A 15976-nucleotide genomic window follows, 5' to 3' on the forward strand; every position below is an offset into this window, starting at 1 on the left:
TATAGCAACCAGGGATTTATCTAGCAAAAACCTATTGACCCATAAATTATAATCTATCGGCTTTTTTGACTTGAAAATGTCATAAGGCTGTCACCCTACATTTCATACAAGCCAATTTGTTCACAAAAATACTTTTGATTAAGCCATTAGCAAAAATCATCATTTTGTAGCTATTATTTATGCCCAAAAAGTTATACATTCATACAAAATTTATTGTAATCAAAATTTTTATTTCTCTATTTCAAGCGAGTAGAGAAGTACTCTGATTATCAAACTGTCTTCTTTTTTTAAATACAAGTATAAATTAGCAATGGATCCATTCATTTTGTAAGTGACAAGTTATTTTCAGGTTTTCACAAGCATGCAATCATAAAGTAAGGCTTCAGCAACTGTGGCAAATTATTTCATTTTTAGTTACTAGTTACTAAAAGTGAAACTTTAACTTGTAGAGAAATAAATAATAAAGTAAAACATGGAAAGTAAGTATTAGAATCATTTAACTCTCTAAACTTCAAGCATATACTCGGTAATGAAAAGAAAGTTTGTTACGTAATTCAAATCAAATAGCACGCATAAAGAAGATCTATCCACATCTATGGCTAGTTGAAACAGCAGGAAATAGGAGCGTTACGTCCAGTAAACTGTAACGCAATTGTGATTAATCACTGTTTTATAGCCATACGCTCTCAGGGCACACAACTAAATTGACTTAGTTGAAATTATGCGTAAAGCATGATTGATAAAACCACAGTGAACAGCTTTAGGTCTAAAGTGGCTAGGCATACCAACGAGGCGTGGGCTACTCATCACTCTTCCACACAATCACTTGCATGAAGAGACAAAACTTTAAGCCCACTCATGCGTGGATATAGTACTTGCTCCAAGCCTTCAACACACTCACTCTTCTAGACAAGAAGGTAAGCGCTCTAGCATACTCTGCTCTCTGCTAATCAATCATTATTGTAAATGTATGAGTAGTTAGTTAGTTTTAGTTTAGTTTAGGGTCTTTACATTTCAATACAGCTGCGATGATTCTCTCGATTCTATTTCACTTTCCATTCACACACAAACTGTTTTAAATGTTTGACTAACTATTTTATAGTTGTAAGCAGTGCCGTCATGTATGACTAGGTTTTAATAATGAATGGGTAGGCTATATTACTTTTAGCTTACATTACGTTTTGGTCATTTGCTGTTCTCCAAGCTTCATACAATGATACATAAACTTATGTACTTTGTTACTTAAATTTAATTAGAAAATAAATGGGCATGATTTCAAAGTTTTAAATAACCGTTTGGCTGTTTGTCATTTTCTAGGAGATGCTAAACTGTATCTTAAATTTTTTTATGAGAACTTATTTTATCTGCATAATTTTTTTAAATTGTGTCACCTTTATTTTCTTTTCTAAGCTTTAAAATTACGTTAATTTCAGTGATTTTCATGTTGTACTATTGGGTTTGTCAGGGAATGCGAGGTTTTCAATTTTGAGAAAATAGGCCAAACTTCTGAAGGTGTTAAAATTACTGTTAGCAGTATTTAAACATTCGAAAATTTCAGCTTTTGTAGTTTTTATGGAATTGAAAAGAGTAACTCTATTAACTTGACCGTAAAATACTGACTTGTTGCTATCAGTCATAACTGGTCGTAAGTTGACTGACCTTTCTTTATTTGAAAGCTACTCCCTAAAGATCTCTTGTGTTCATCAAGTCTAAAAAGTAAGATGATGGTAAATTTTGATGATTTTAAAATGAACTTTTAAAAACAGGACTGATTTTTTTGCATTCCAAGTAGAAATAAAATAGACTTAGTTTAAAACTAAGCAATATTTTGTAGCTTATTAAAATTATCAATGATTGATTTAAGTTCATTATGTACAAACTAAATAAAAACTAGGGAATTAAAAAGAAACTGTAAATACAACAGGCTTACTTGCTCTGTTTCAAGTTTCTTCTCATCATAATAATTGTTTTTCATTATATAACACTTTATGGGCTACACTAGGGTGTGGTCAATAAAGTTTTATAGGAGATAAGTGGTGAAAATAGTTACTACTTCTGCTCCGATTATGCTTACCTAATTAACTAAGAAGTACTCTACCAAAGTTAATCAACAAAGTCGAACCACATAGTTACTACACAAATAACATTCATAGAAAACCATTTTCTGCTGTAAACTGACCATATAAATTGATGTACTGTAGATAGGGAGCACCTAAAGTAATCATAGTTATTTCTGTTACTAGCATGATAGCAACAGGAATAACAATGAGCGTAGTTTTTTATGTTAATGAGCGTAAATGCATCCCGCATATCTGAGATTTTGTGTTTCAGTCAAAACCGTTTTTGGAACAGGCCAATGCTTTTGTTCTGATACTTTTTCCTGTTCGCTACCCGGTTGGTTAAACTAGATGTTTTTCTCTGTTCCATTCGGTGTTAAAACTTTCAAAACAATGAATCCAACTGGTTTTAGACTCCTTATGGAAGGTACATGAAATAATTACTTTATTGTAAATATGTGAATATGGTTTATAACCATTGTGACTTGTTTATCACAGTCTTAACATTGTGCTTTCAGAGTCAGAGATTATCATTCAGCGCTACATAAGAGCTTGTCATTGTACGAAAAGTCAGCATATAATTTTTGCCAGTATATACATGTATACATAAAGCTTGCCAAAATGCCTAATAACTATAATAATACTTAAGCAAACACAGAGCCTACTTGAGTATTTTTAAGACATGATAATTTAAGCTCAGGCCCATAAAGTTGCACGGTCATTTCTACAGGTTGAGTCTGACCAATAACTATCAATGTTACAAAATCAATATATATTTATCTCAACGGTATTTTGTAATAATACACTTGTATTTTGGAGTTTATTTTTATCTTGCCGAATACAGGTTAAACTTATATCTCTAGGTTCAAGTAGATTTGACTCATGAATCAATAACCCCCACAACTACTATCTGGTGAGCTCATAGCTTTTACTTCATCTACTTTGACATTATTATGATTTAGATAAACGAATCTCTCTATTTAATGTTTGCCATGGAGGCTTTGCTAGTAAAAGCAGAACCGGAAACAAATGGTCCAAGTGGCAGTCTATATCTAACTGGTTAGTTCATTCTTCCAAACAATGCATTTGGTAAAGATAAATGCCTTTAAGGATTTTTACAAAATGTATTCATTGTCTATAATCAATGATCTGTACCAGTTTCCTATTTATTGATCTCTGTAGTCTGGCTTATTTCAGTAATTTTCTTTAGTTATATCACTTTGTTGGCCATCTTTTTATAATTTGCATAATATAGATACTTCCTTTATAGCCAAGTTTGCTAACACTACGTTCCCTTTAGACATGTCTTATGTTTTATGTGTGGTATAACCAAGTAGTTATGTTACCGCCTCTACGCTTAGATAATTTTCACTTTTGCGCACTTCTTTCCGTATGCAGTTTTGCTAGTGCAAGGCTGTTTGTGCACATCATTAGTTACGTTGCTCTACGGTTAGATAATTCTGTGAGCAAACCTTGACCACAACTATGATTAATTAGTCTCTGTCTTTCAGTATTCGTGCACAGGATCTACGCTTAGATAATTCTGCTAGCAAATCTTAGCCACAACTATGATTGACTCACATTTATTCGGCATATTTGTGCACAAGATACCCTTCAATGGTTTTCTTGAAGCCTAGCTTCGTGTCATTATCAGCCGTTCTGCTGCTGATAAATTACCTTTGCTGTTTCTACGCTTAGATAATTTTCCCCTTGGCATACTTTTTATCAGAAGATATTCACACAGGGTCTTACCCTCGGTGCTCATGAACAAATCCTCTATATTGAATTACTTGAGGGAAAACAATGATTTTTTTTTTTAGATGTTGATAGTCAGTGGTTGCCCTGCGCATTTATCAGTGCAGTGACTCAAACAGCTGAACAGCGGTAGCTGTAAAATATTATAGTGATCAAGATTATGGTCCAATATTCAGTATGGTATTGCAAAACAAAATAGTGAAACTAGGGTTATGGAGCAATGTATAATGCGATGCACAAATAGACACCACCCTCCGCGCATAAATTGACAATAGGATATATAAATGATACGACCGCCTTAAAAATGGTTATAATACTATTAATTATAAAGAATGTTTATGTATCTATCATTTGAATACAGCAAGCCCACGTGTAACATTTACAGCTTACGTAGAACTGTCATCCATGTCTCCTACATCCAATCACAACAATATAGAGTTTACAGGCATAGGCCTTTGTGTTCCTTCCAATGCTTCAGCACTATCGAATGAACCTACTGATGCAGCTCGTACGCTAACCACAGTGAGGTTGAAACGGGAGCTAAAACTTACCGACCAAGCTAAACTATTTTACGCTACCAAATACCGAGCTAGTCTGTTTCTCTTGTGTATTTGTCTTGCCATAGGTTTTGGAATTTGCTTGAATATTCACCATAGAATCGTGTTACCTGCAAGTGATACTTATTACAATAACACATTATGTAACAAAGAAAGCTGGACGGTAAACAATTCAAGAGTTAACCATTCCTATAATAATTGTTTTGTACAATATGATCTTGGCGATAATATAAGAGTATCACTTTGTAACAATGAAAGAAAACAACAAATTTTAGATGTGAGATATTTTTCAAATGATGAAGCCTCCATTAAAGGTATAGTGATACCGTACTATTTAGTGAAGAGATTGTCAATGATTGTTATAAGAATAGTCAAATTGTATCCTGTGTAGGCTAGATTGTGTAGATACACGAATGATGCTTTTGGCTAAATTCTTACTGCATGATATTTAACAATAAATACATAATCTGATATGACCGTGAAAGTGTTAGTGCTAAATGGATATCGTCACCAACAAAGCATAGCATTCTAAAACGAAATGAATGCTATCAATTAGTAGCGTGATCTATGCAAGAACATCAGTAACATTAACTCACGTTATGTATAAGGGGCTTCACAGCATTTACATTATTAACTTGCAAAACAGGATAAATTACGTATAAAACAGGATGAATTACGTATAAAACAGGATGAACACCGGCTAGGTTGAAGATAACATCCGAAGATTGTATCACAAAATTAACATTTTGAGTGAGTAACCCAGACGCGCTGGAGTTTACGAAAAAGCCTTTGGTTCAATGATTATATAATTCACCCCTCTGATGTCTTATAGTTGAACTAGTTGCTGCTCAGCTAAAAAAACAAAAACGACTTGGAACTTGGTCTATGGTGCAAGGGTTAACTCGTAGAAAAAAATAACAGCCTTCTCTGCCAACTTTGGCCGACAAGGCCTAGATTATGCGTGATTGATAAGACCAATGCCAACTATTTTTTGTATAAAAGCTAGAATGAAAAGTGATCCTTTAGTCTTGTACCTCGTCGCTAACCATGGAAGGAGAGCTATCAAGAGACGCTATTGATAAGCTACAGAAAGAGCTTACGGAGAAGAGGAAGATGTTTCGAAAAGAATTAACTAAAGAAAGAATGTAAGTATCATTCAAATATAATGTATATTTAAAATAATTTATATCTTAGGATAAGTTAGCAAATTTATAAATATTATGTAGTCTAAGCTATAAACTAAAGGGTTCAAATTTTTTTTATTTATATAGGAGGCAAAAGAGGGGCGATGAAGCTCCATCGGCGAAGAAAAGAAAGTCTAAAGATGAGAAGTAAGTTTATTATTATCGTTAAATGCTTTCTATTTAAGAATATCTGAACAAGAGTATCTGTTGTTGAAACTGTTCGCAGACCAAATTTAGGTTAAATATGGATGCATAGAATAAGTTTGGTTACCATTTATCATTGCATAATTGTAAATTTTTAGCAAAGAATCTATCTCATCAGAGGGCTCAACCCAGAAGACAAGTTCTATACCAGACGAAATTGGGGAACCATCCAAGCAGCTAAGCGAGTGAGTTACAAACTTGAAACCCGCTATTAATCACAATTCCAAGTGTAAAAAGATTACACACCAAATTCAGTGAGAAAAGTTGCACACAATATTATGTGTACAAGTTGGTGACAACACCAAGTGGATGATATTTCACACAATATGAACCATGCAAAGATACGCGCGATACTATGTGCATACAGTTGCATACGATATTATTAAGTGGTCAAAGTTCCACAAAATACCATGGAAAACGTGACATAAAATGCTAACAATTATTTTATTTGCATGTCAAGCTTGTATTCTCGTATCTAAAAATAAATTGATGCATTGAATTGAATTGTTTCAGACTTACAGATGAAGATGAGAATTATGAAATGAAAGAACTTAATGACAGTTCATCTGAAAGCTCCGAGGATGAAAAAGATGCTACACTAAAAGGTGTATACATTGATTCGAATGACAACTTTTCTGCAAACAAGTTGGGAATTTGTCAAGTAGACCCGACTACTTTTGCACTGTCATACCAAAACGATACCAGATTGTATATAAAATCTGGAACATACACAGGCAGGCTGCAAACGTTTCAATCAAAGTATTCAACTTCTGTTCTGATCAAAAAGGGAGAAGTTTTGGAGCACATTCGTAAATGTGTCGAGAGATTGCTTGGAAAGAACAAAACATTATCGTTTTATGGTAAAAATGAAGCCGTATGCATGAGTGTTTTTCCTATCACCATCCAAAATGAGCAAAAGCAAAAGTGCTTAAATGTTCTTGAAAATGATTTGGAAAAACTCATTCCTCTAGACGAGCTTGGTTCGAAAACAGGGTACTTTGAAGTTGTATTACAGTCTGGTAAAATTCTTAAAAAGTCTAAACGAGAGTATGAGTGGAAAGTTCAAATCTTTGAGGCCAATTTGAAAGACTTGCCTCCTGGACACGAAGGATATTTTCGTGTAGTAGATCAGCCAAAACTTAGATTCTTTACAGCGTAAACGAACATTGTACAACTATAACTCAAACCGTTTTAACCGCTGAATAAATGTTTATAATGGTTTGGTTGATGTTTTGTAGAAAATTGTACTTTGTGGTATAAACTCGATGCAGCCTGCAGCAACACATATTCTACCTACAAACTATTCATTGACAGTAAAATCAAAAACAACCCAATAACTAATGAGTCAATTTTGTCAATCCATAAACAGTACCTAGAGCAGTTGTATGAAAGGTATCAGGCGCAGCCGCAAACGCATGATGAAATGGAAAGGCTCTCCTTTGTTTCTTTGATGATCACCCGGTACCCTTTATACGTGGATGGTGCGCTGCTTTGGGATGTAATACCACTGATACCTGAAAGAGAACCAAACTTTGAGCATTTTGTGAGGAGAGTATTCACTACTATAGAGAATGTTTATAAAGAACTTTCAAAAGAAAAAGTACAATTAGATATAATCTCAAAACTGATTATTATAGCCCAGTATTTTACTAGAAAGTTATTTACAGATGCTTTTCATTGGTTATTAGACAATGCGAATGTTGAATTCGAGTACATCAGTTTTGTCAAATTCACTTGCGATTGTATTCCATTATAACAGCTAACACCTTTTTATGCTGTACATACATAATGAGTTACAGTTTTTTCATATATATGGATATTCCCCTATATTATGCTTATCTATGATTGAATAAAATGCTGATTGAATATTGATGCTGGTGGTTTACTTTTTAAAACGTACACATTCCTATACAAATATGTATTCATCATTAATCAAAAAAATAGCCAAATATTTATGCTACAGATGTGAGCAAATATGACTGTTTCCTATGCACAAAAAAGTACAAGTATCAGTCTGGGCTGTCAAGACACCTAAATGTGCACAAAGTAAGATGCTCAACTTGCAACCAACTAATATCTCCCTGGAAGCGAGCTAAGCACGTGTGTAAGGTAATTGCTATAAAATTGATACTCCTTCACTCTAATTTATGATATATTCTTATGAAAATGAACTCATTGCTTTGAATCAACTGAAACACTATGAAAGTACAGCGAGTTAGCCGTAAATAATCACGCTAGATTATGAAATGCTGTTACTATTTTAGACTGAAACTGCCAACAATAACGGACGTGTTGAACCTTCTGATTGTTTACCCATTCAGTTTCATGATGAAACTGAATTCACTTCAAGTTACAAAGGAATCTACAAACATCAAACTAACAAAGTGTTGAGGAGAAATTGGACAGCGATTCGTAACTACAGCATGCGTCGCAAATATTCTAGACTCTACAATCTGCGAGTGGAAAATAATGATATACAGAAATCACTATCTGAATTGAATGCAATGAACATATTCTATGAACAAAGTTTAAAATTTAAGCTACAGGCTTCCATTGGATTTGTGCTAGTGAACAATGAAACAAACAGATTGCGATACTGGCATGCCAGTGCGGGACATGACAAACTTTTTGATACCCCATTGTTAATAGAAAACGAAGCTGACTATAAAGACTTTTTAGAACAACTTTCTCAGAAGCAGTTTATAGAAAGAGCAACTCGAGCGAGACCATCAACAGTTTGGTCTCTGCATTTGATAACCAACATCACATTCTATCTGTATCCAATACCAAATCATGCTATCGGATGTCCAACGACTTTACCAGACTACATCAAACGCAACAAGGCAATAGTATCGGCTGATTTGGATAGTTCGGGCCAGCCTTACCAAAACAACCTTTGCTTATTCCGCGCGATCGCGTGTATGCGAAAAGAAAAGAAAACTTTAGAATCTACCACAAACAAATATTTTAAGAAGTATATTCAAAGCACTACCGATGAAGCAAAAAGTTTCAAGGGTATTTCACTGACGGAGCTACCAAATGTAGAGAAGATATTTAACATCTCAATAAACGTCTTCAAGTTGGAAGGAAATGAGGACTCGGCTGTGGCTACGCTAGTTTATTGTTCACAGAACAATTGCAGAGAAAAGCTCAATTTGCATTTGCAAGATTACCATTTCTGTTGGATATCCAATTTACGACAATACACCAAGTCCTACAAATGTATGTTCTGTACAAAACTTGTAACTTCTCTTCGACTGCTAAATAGTCATACGCGCGGATGTTCTGCACAAACCAAACTTATATATCCTTCAGGCGTGTACTCACCTCCAAAGACTATATTTGAGAAGCTAAACGACATTGGAATTGTGGTGGATGAAAGTCGTAAGCATTATCCATACATAGCCGTTTTCGACTGTGAAAGCTATCTTGACACAAGCAATCTACCAAACCCTACAAAAACCATAGAATGGGTAGCGGAACATAGGCTTGCGTCAGTGTCTGTGTGCTCCAACATCGTTGGTTTTAAAACCCCGCAGACATTTCTTAATGATGAAGATGACGAGTATCTTGTAGTCAAGAAAATGATGATGTATTTAGAAATGCTTTCTGGTGTTTGCTATGACAGAATGCAGTTGCGATACAAAGATATATTTGACAAACTTGAGAAAGCTAGAGCATCAGCTATAGAAAGAGAGTCCTCAGCGATGGATGGAATTGGTGTGAGTAAAATAGAACGCAAATATGAAATTCTTGAAAAAGATTTAGACAGTTATTTAAAAGATTTGATGTGTTTTGGTTTTCAAAGCAAATCCTTCGATATTCCTTTAATGAAGAAACACATCGTTAGATATTTGCTGGAGAACCGTACAAAAATTGACGTTGTTATTAAAAAAGGCAGCAAGTATATGATGATACAAACGGAAAAGCTCAGATTTCTGGACATTGCGAACTTCTTACCAGAAGGCATATCGCTAAGCGATTATCTCGAGGCAATGGATGTAGAAAGCGGAAAGTTTTACTGGATTTATGAACAATTTACATCGATGGAAGTGCTAAAGCGAACGGATTTTCCTAAGAAGGAAGAATTTTACAGCGATCTAAAAAGAAAGGGTATATCAGATGAAGAATACGAGCATTGTAAGAATGTCTGGACGAAAGAAAAAATGACTACACTTCGTGACCTTCTAATTTATTACAATGAAGCTGATGTAGCTCCACTAGTCACAGCTATCGAAAGACAAAATGAATTCTTTAAAAGTCGAAACTTGGACTTCAAGTCAGCAATTTCAGTTCCAGGACTTTTAATTCGATATCTATTCCAGCTAAAAGATCCAGAGTCACCTATATTTTTGTTTGGAAACAAATTCAGTGATTTATATCATTTAATACGCAAAAACATTAGAGGAGGTCTCAGCCTCGTTTTTCATCGCTATCAAGAGAAGGAAAAAACTAAAATCAAAACCGAATACTTTGGCCAAAGAAGCAAACATACACAAGTTTGTATGGGTTGGGACTGCAGTGCAATGTACCTACACAATCTCTCGTTATGTGACATGCCCACGGGTGCTTTTGTTAGACGTCGACGAGAAACAAACTATAAAATAGAGAAAAGTCGTGCAACTGGTGAAAAGGCTACTGAGTGGATAGAATGGATGAGCAAACAGCTTAATATACCATTACGGCATCAATTTAATGGTACGGAAAAAAGAATTGGAGGATTAAATATCCCAGTAGATGCGTATGGTGTAACGGATGAAGGTAAAGAGATAGTTATAAACTACAGCGGTTGCTGGTATCACAGCCACATGTGTTCACGTACACCTGTTGGTATTCGAAACAATGTGAGTGAGGACAAAGAAAACAGAGCTAAAACATACAAACATTTACAATATTTCATGGATCTAGGATACAAAGTTTATCATGTGTGGGAATGCGTTTTTGACAGAATGAAAGTAGACCATACAGAAATAGTAAAGTTTTGTAAGGGTTTACGTGTACCCGTTGACAATCGATACAAACTAACAGAAGAGCAAATACTGAAGGAGATAGAGAATGGAGAGATGTTTGGTATAGCTGAAGTCGACATTCATGTCCCAGATCAATATAAGGAGATATTTTCTGAGTTTCAGCCTATTACTAAGCACGCATATTTGTCTAGAGATGATATTGGAGATCATATGAAAGAGTTTGCCGAGAAGAATGATCTGTTAAAACGCCCAGCCAAGACTCTGATAAACAGTTATTTCGCTGAAAAGATTTTATTGGCAACACCTCTGTTACGATGGTACATGAACCACAATGTAAAGTGTACAAAGGTATACCAAGTGATTCAATATAAACCCTCCAAGTGCTTCACTCGATTTGGCCAAGAAGTCATGAGTGCACGCAGAGATGGAGACATTGATCCTACAAAGAAAGCTATCTCAGACAACTGCAAACTAATAGGTAAGAAAATTGTCTGACCATATGATACGAATGGTAACAGTGAACGCATAGATCTAACCTAATGATTTCCATTTGTAGGCAACAGCGCCTATGGGAGAACCCTTACCAACGTTGAGGCACACACGGATGTATCCTTTCACGAGACGGATGATATCACTGTGGGTAGCCTAATAAACAATCATCAATTTCGAGACCTGCAACAAATAGATGACGGAAAGATTATAGAAGTTGAGAAAGCGAAACGCATGGTGCGATTAAACATACCAGTTCAAATAGGATTTTTCGTACTGGAATATGGAAAGTTGCTTTTGCTACAGTTTTACTATGACTTTCTACTTAAATTTGTCCCGTTCGAAGACTTTTGTCTCATACAATGCGATACAGACTCGCTCTATATGAGCTTAAGCAAAGAAACATTGTACTTGGCAGTAAAAGAAGACAAACGAGGTGAATTCGTAAACGAGTATGAAAAATGGCTATCTCGAGAATATTGCAACGACCACAAGGATGACTTTTTTCGAACGGTCTTTGCGGGTCAATGTTGGAAAGCACAACAATGTTGTACGCAAGCAGCTAAGTACTATCTTAGACAAGCCGGTCTTTTTCATGTAGAAAATGTATCTGACGGTGTCATCGCCCTGTGCAGCAAGTGCTACTACTGTTTTGGCAAACAGCCAAAATACAGCTCGAAGGGTATCAGTAAGAGACACACTCAACTCGATAAAGAGGACTATATGAATGTTTTGCTAACTCGTAAAATTAGCACTGGAACTAACAAAGGCATTCGCTCTAAAAACAATTCAATGTTTACGTATACCCAGCATAGGAAAGGGCTGAACTACATGTATGGCAAGAGGGTTGTATGCGCCGATGATGTAACCACGTTGCCTACGCAGTTGTAAATCATTTGCTTGTGATACGAGTATTGCCGAATGTATATAAGCTTACTTCATATTCTATGATGCTTAGTGATTAGCTGTCATTCTCTTATTAACTATCAGTTATGGATGTCAAGATTTCCCGCGGACAAATATACACTAATCTCTACAACTTTGTATGGTTTCGATTGTCACGCTATTATAATAAATGTTTCATTAGTCACGAAGTCAACTCTACAGTATATTCGCTTTATGAGCAACAAAGAATGTGGAATGGAGACATGAGGCGAGAGCTACGAAGTATAGCTTTTGACATGTATGACAATCAAGGCTTTGCAGACTTTCAGAGGGTAGCATCGGAGTTGGAAAATCCTATCATAGAACATAATCGTATATTGATTATACTCTACATAGCAGTTCAATACGGAAAACTGTACATCGATAGAGGGGAGTCCTTCGCTGTAAAGCATATAATCTACGAACTGCAAAAATCTCTGGGAGTATCGCTAGTAAGCAGCATCATGAACGAAGGCAACCTATCAACATTTATCTAATCCTGTTTCATGTATATATAAGCATATACCAACTCGAAATGATCAGTTGTACAAAATTTGCAAAACCCATTACATTTTCTGATTAACATCGTATGTTGATAATTTACCACAATTATGACACTACCATTGGAACACAGCTTTTCCGCTATAATCGCTGGTCCTAGTAGAGCGGGAAAGTCTACATTTATAGCCAAATTGATAAGATTTCATAAAGAAATGATAAAGCCAACACCCAAAAAAATTTATTATTGTTATAGTGAATGGCAACCATTATATGAATCTGCGTGCTTTAAAGCTGTTGAGTTTCACGAAGGAGCCATTGATGCATCTACTTTAGATGGAAATATAAATAATTTGGTTATTTATGATGATCTTTTAACGGAATGCGGTAAAAACATAGAAATGATGTTTACAAAATACAGTCACCACAAAAATGCTAGCGTTATCTTTATAACCCAAAACATGTTTCATAACAGCAAACACTTGAGAACTATGTCACTTAACACGTCGTATTTAGTAATGTTTAAAAATCCTAGAGATGTAAACCAAATCATGTATCTTTCTACGCAAATGTATGGAAAAAAGTCTAATTTCTTAATCGAAGCCTTTAATGATGCTACATCGGTACCATTTGGCTACCTCTTCTTAGATTTGAAGCAAGAAACTCCTGACCTATTGAGAGTTAGAACGAATATATTTCCTGATGAAAAAACATATATTTACACTAGCAGAGATGAAGCTATGTCATTACCACGACATGTGGTGAACGAGCAAGAACATGAGTCAGAGACTTAGAAGATTCGCTCCTACCTTGCACTGTTTAGCGAGCTGTGATAAACGTACAGCAAAGTCTATTATTGAAAAGGGATCACCGCAACTTATTGATTGTTTTTCAGATATTTGTCACAATTTGTTGCGAGGAAATATTAAGCTCGCACCTACAGAGAGAAAACGATTAGTAAAATACAAAAAACATATAAGAAAGATCGCTGACAAATCAACTGTTAAAAAAACTAAAAAAGCTCTGATTCAAAAAGGTGGTTTCTTGAGTTCACTTTTAGCCCCTCTGCTAGGGTCAGTGATTACACCATTATTGAGTGGTATTTTTGGAAAACGAAAGCAATGAGCGTGAAAAGTATCAAAAAATTTTATTTAGTAGACGCTTCCCAAATTAAACATTCGACAGAAGGTTATAAGGAGAGAACAAAGCCATTGTTGTCTAAAGAAATCGAGAGCTTAGACAAAAACATGATGGAAATAATTAATGATTCATCACTCTCTACTGATGAAAAAGTTCAGAGGTACAACAATTTACTGTTACAGTATCAAACCGTATCGAGTCAAAGTTCTCAACCCTCTAAAGAACTCGGTGTCTCAAAAACAAATAACCTCGATAAAAGCCAAGAGGGTATTTACAACCCAATAGAAATAATACCTAAACCGTATAAAAACAAGGCTGAAAATTTGTGGTCTATATTGAAAAAAACCACTAGCCTGAAAGTTTTTGATAATGGTAAAGTAAGCATCAAAGGCGAACCGGTTCCAAACAGTAACATTTCAGATATGGTAAACAAGGCAGTAAATCCAAGACAGCTAAAGAAAGACATACCGGGATGGAATAGATTTCATCAACTTCTGACTGAAATCAATATCCCTAAATCTCTGTTAACGAGTGAGAGCAAAATACCACTACCATCAAATCTGGTTGTATCTGAAAATGAAAGTATAAAGTCTCACTCCCATCAGCGAGATACGCAGAAGAAAGCAGGGCTTGCCAATTGGGAGTCACACGATCGCAAAAAATATGCGAAAAAACAAAAGCGGAAGGCAAACTAATATAGCAAATGTATACTTTAACCCAAAGCACAAAGCGGGATTTACTGGAAGAACAAAGCTACAAGCTGCCATAAAAAACAAAGTATCATCAGCAAACGTCGATAAATGGCTGCAACAAACTGATTCGTACACTCTACATAAACAGGCTAGAAAAAAGTTCAAAAGAAGAAGCTATATCGTTACGGGTGTCAATCATTTAATACAACTGGATCTAGCCATTTTTTCTCAGTTTGCAAAGTACAATGATGGCTACAAATACATACTGTTTATCATCGATGTCTTTAGCAGAAAGGCACATGGTATTCCGCTAAAGTCGAAGTCTGGTTTAGAAGTTAGCAAAGCGATTGATAAATCTTTACAAAGTCAAAACGAAGGTGTATTATATTGTCAAACGGATAAAGGCACAGAGTTTCTAAACGCTTACACACAAAATGTATTCAAGAAATATAATATTCATCATTACACCTACACCAACCAAGAAATCAAAGCTAGCTATGTCGAGAGGTTGATACGTACGCTAAAGCAAAAGATACATCGGTATTTCACTCATACTAATAGCTACAGGTATATCGATGTGTTACAAGATTTTATCGAGTCATACAACTCTACAGTTCACAGCGCACACAATAGAGCTCCTAATGAAATAAATTACGCTAACCAAGAAAAGGTATGGCAAAGCATGTATAATCCCGATAAGCCTATCACAGAAATCCAATGTAAGTTTAAATTTCAACTCGGTGATAAAGTGAGAATATCTAAATACGCAACTACTTTCGCTAAATCATACTTACCAAATTGGACTGAAGAAATCTTTACCATTTCCAAAAGGCATAGAACCATTCCACCTGTATATTCTCTCAGTGATGACCACAACAATGAACTCATTGGAACGTGGTATGAGCCAGAGCTGCAAAAAATAAGAGTTAAAGACAACACATACAAGATAGAATCAATTGTGGGTCAGCGAAAAGTAAATGGAAAAAAACAGTATCTCATCAAATGGTTAGGATATGATTCTAGCTTCAACTCTGTACTGGTACATCCAGAAAACCATATAGTAATAGATCAACTGGTCCTCTCATAAAGTGTGCTACCTCTTTTATTATTAAGAGAACCGTGCTGTAAGAAAGCAGTATTGAATTGTTATACAAACGGAAACAAACTTTTTACATTATGGATTGCAGCAAATAAATGAATTATGGTTTTACTTTATGACTCAAGTTAAAAGTTCACAAATTAAAACATTAATCTTACTTACAAAAAATTACTGGTCTTTTGGAGTGTTTACACAAAACAAGTGCCCACTGACACAGTTGGAATAAAGAGGTTCTAAAATAAAAGTATTAAAAGTAATGAAAGTTGAGCTAACATTTCACAGCAATCTTATCAGAATTGTATACAAAGAGCAATTACACAGTATACTAAAGCATTTATCAAGAAAAAGACAAATTACTGATAGAATTTGACATTATTTCAGTACTTACAGCTTTTGATGCTACATAA

General features: G+C 35.1%; 2 protein-coding genes and 1 long non-coding RNA gene across 4 annotated transcripts in view; 2 read left to right on the forward strand and 1 right to left on the reverse strand.

Moving 5' to 3' along the window:
• Positions 1 to 3023: 3023 nt before the first annotated feature.
• Positions 3024 to 15976, forward strand: part of LOC137401877 (zinc finger protein 25-like) — a 32945-nt gene continuing 19992 nt past the window's right edge. Inside the window, exon 1 of the mRNA XM_068088351.1 lies at positions 3024 to 3116. Within this exon, the coding sequence (XP_067944452.1) occupies positions 3041 to 3116 (76 nt within the window). The 5' untranslated portion in view covers positions 3024 to 3040. The remainder of the gene's footprint in view (positions 3117 to 15976) is intronic.
• LOC137401702 (uncharacterized) lies at positions 3819 to 11671 on the reverse strand. 2 transcript variants are annotated; one of them, XR_010979381.1, is made up of 4 exons: positions 11312 to 11671; positions 9085 to 9210; positions 7130 to 7271; positions 3819 to 4479 (listed from the first exon to the last, which is right to left on the reverse strand). It is a non-coding gene; the product is annotated as an uncharacterized lncRNA (long non-coding RNA). The 2 variants fall into 2 exon arrangements; XR_010979382.1 differs by having other exon boundaries at positions 11264 to 11671.
• LOC137401867 (uncharacterized) lies at positions 9360 to 11222 on the forward strand. The gene has a single exon (XM_068088341.1). The coding sequence runs from the start codon at positions 9360 to 9362 to the stop codon at positions 11220 to 11222; it is 1863 nt and encodes a 620-aa protein (XP_067944442.1).

This window comes from Watersipora subatra, chromosome 8, assembly GCF_963576615.1.
Source record: "Watersipora subatra chromosome 8, tzWatSuba1.1, whole genome shotgun sequence".
Classification (NCBI taxonomy): Eukaryota; Metazoa; Bryozoa; class Gymnolaemata; order Cheilostomatida; family Watersiporidae; genus Watersipora; species Watersipora subatra.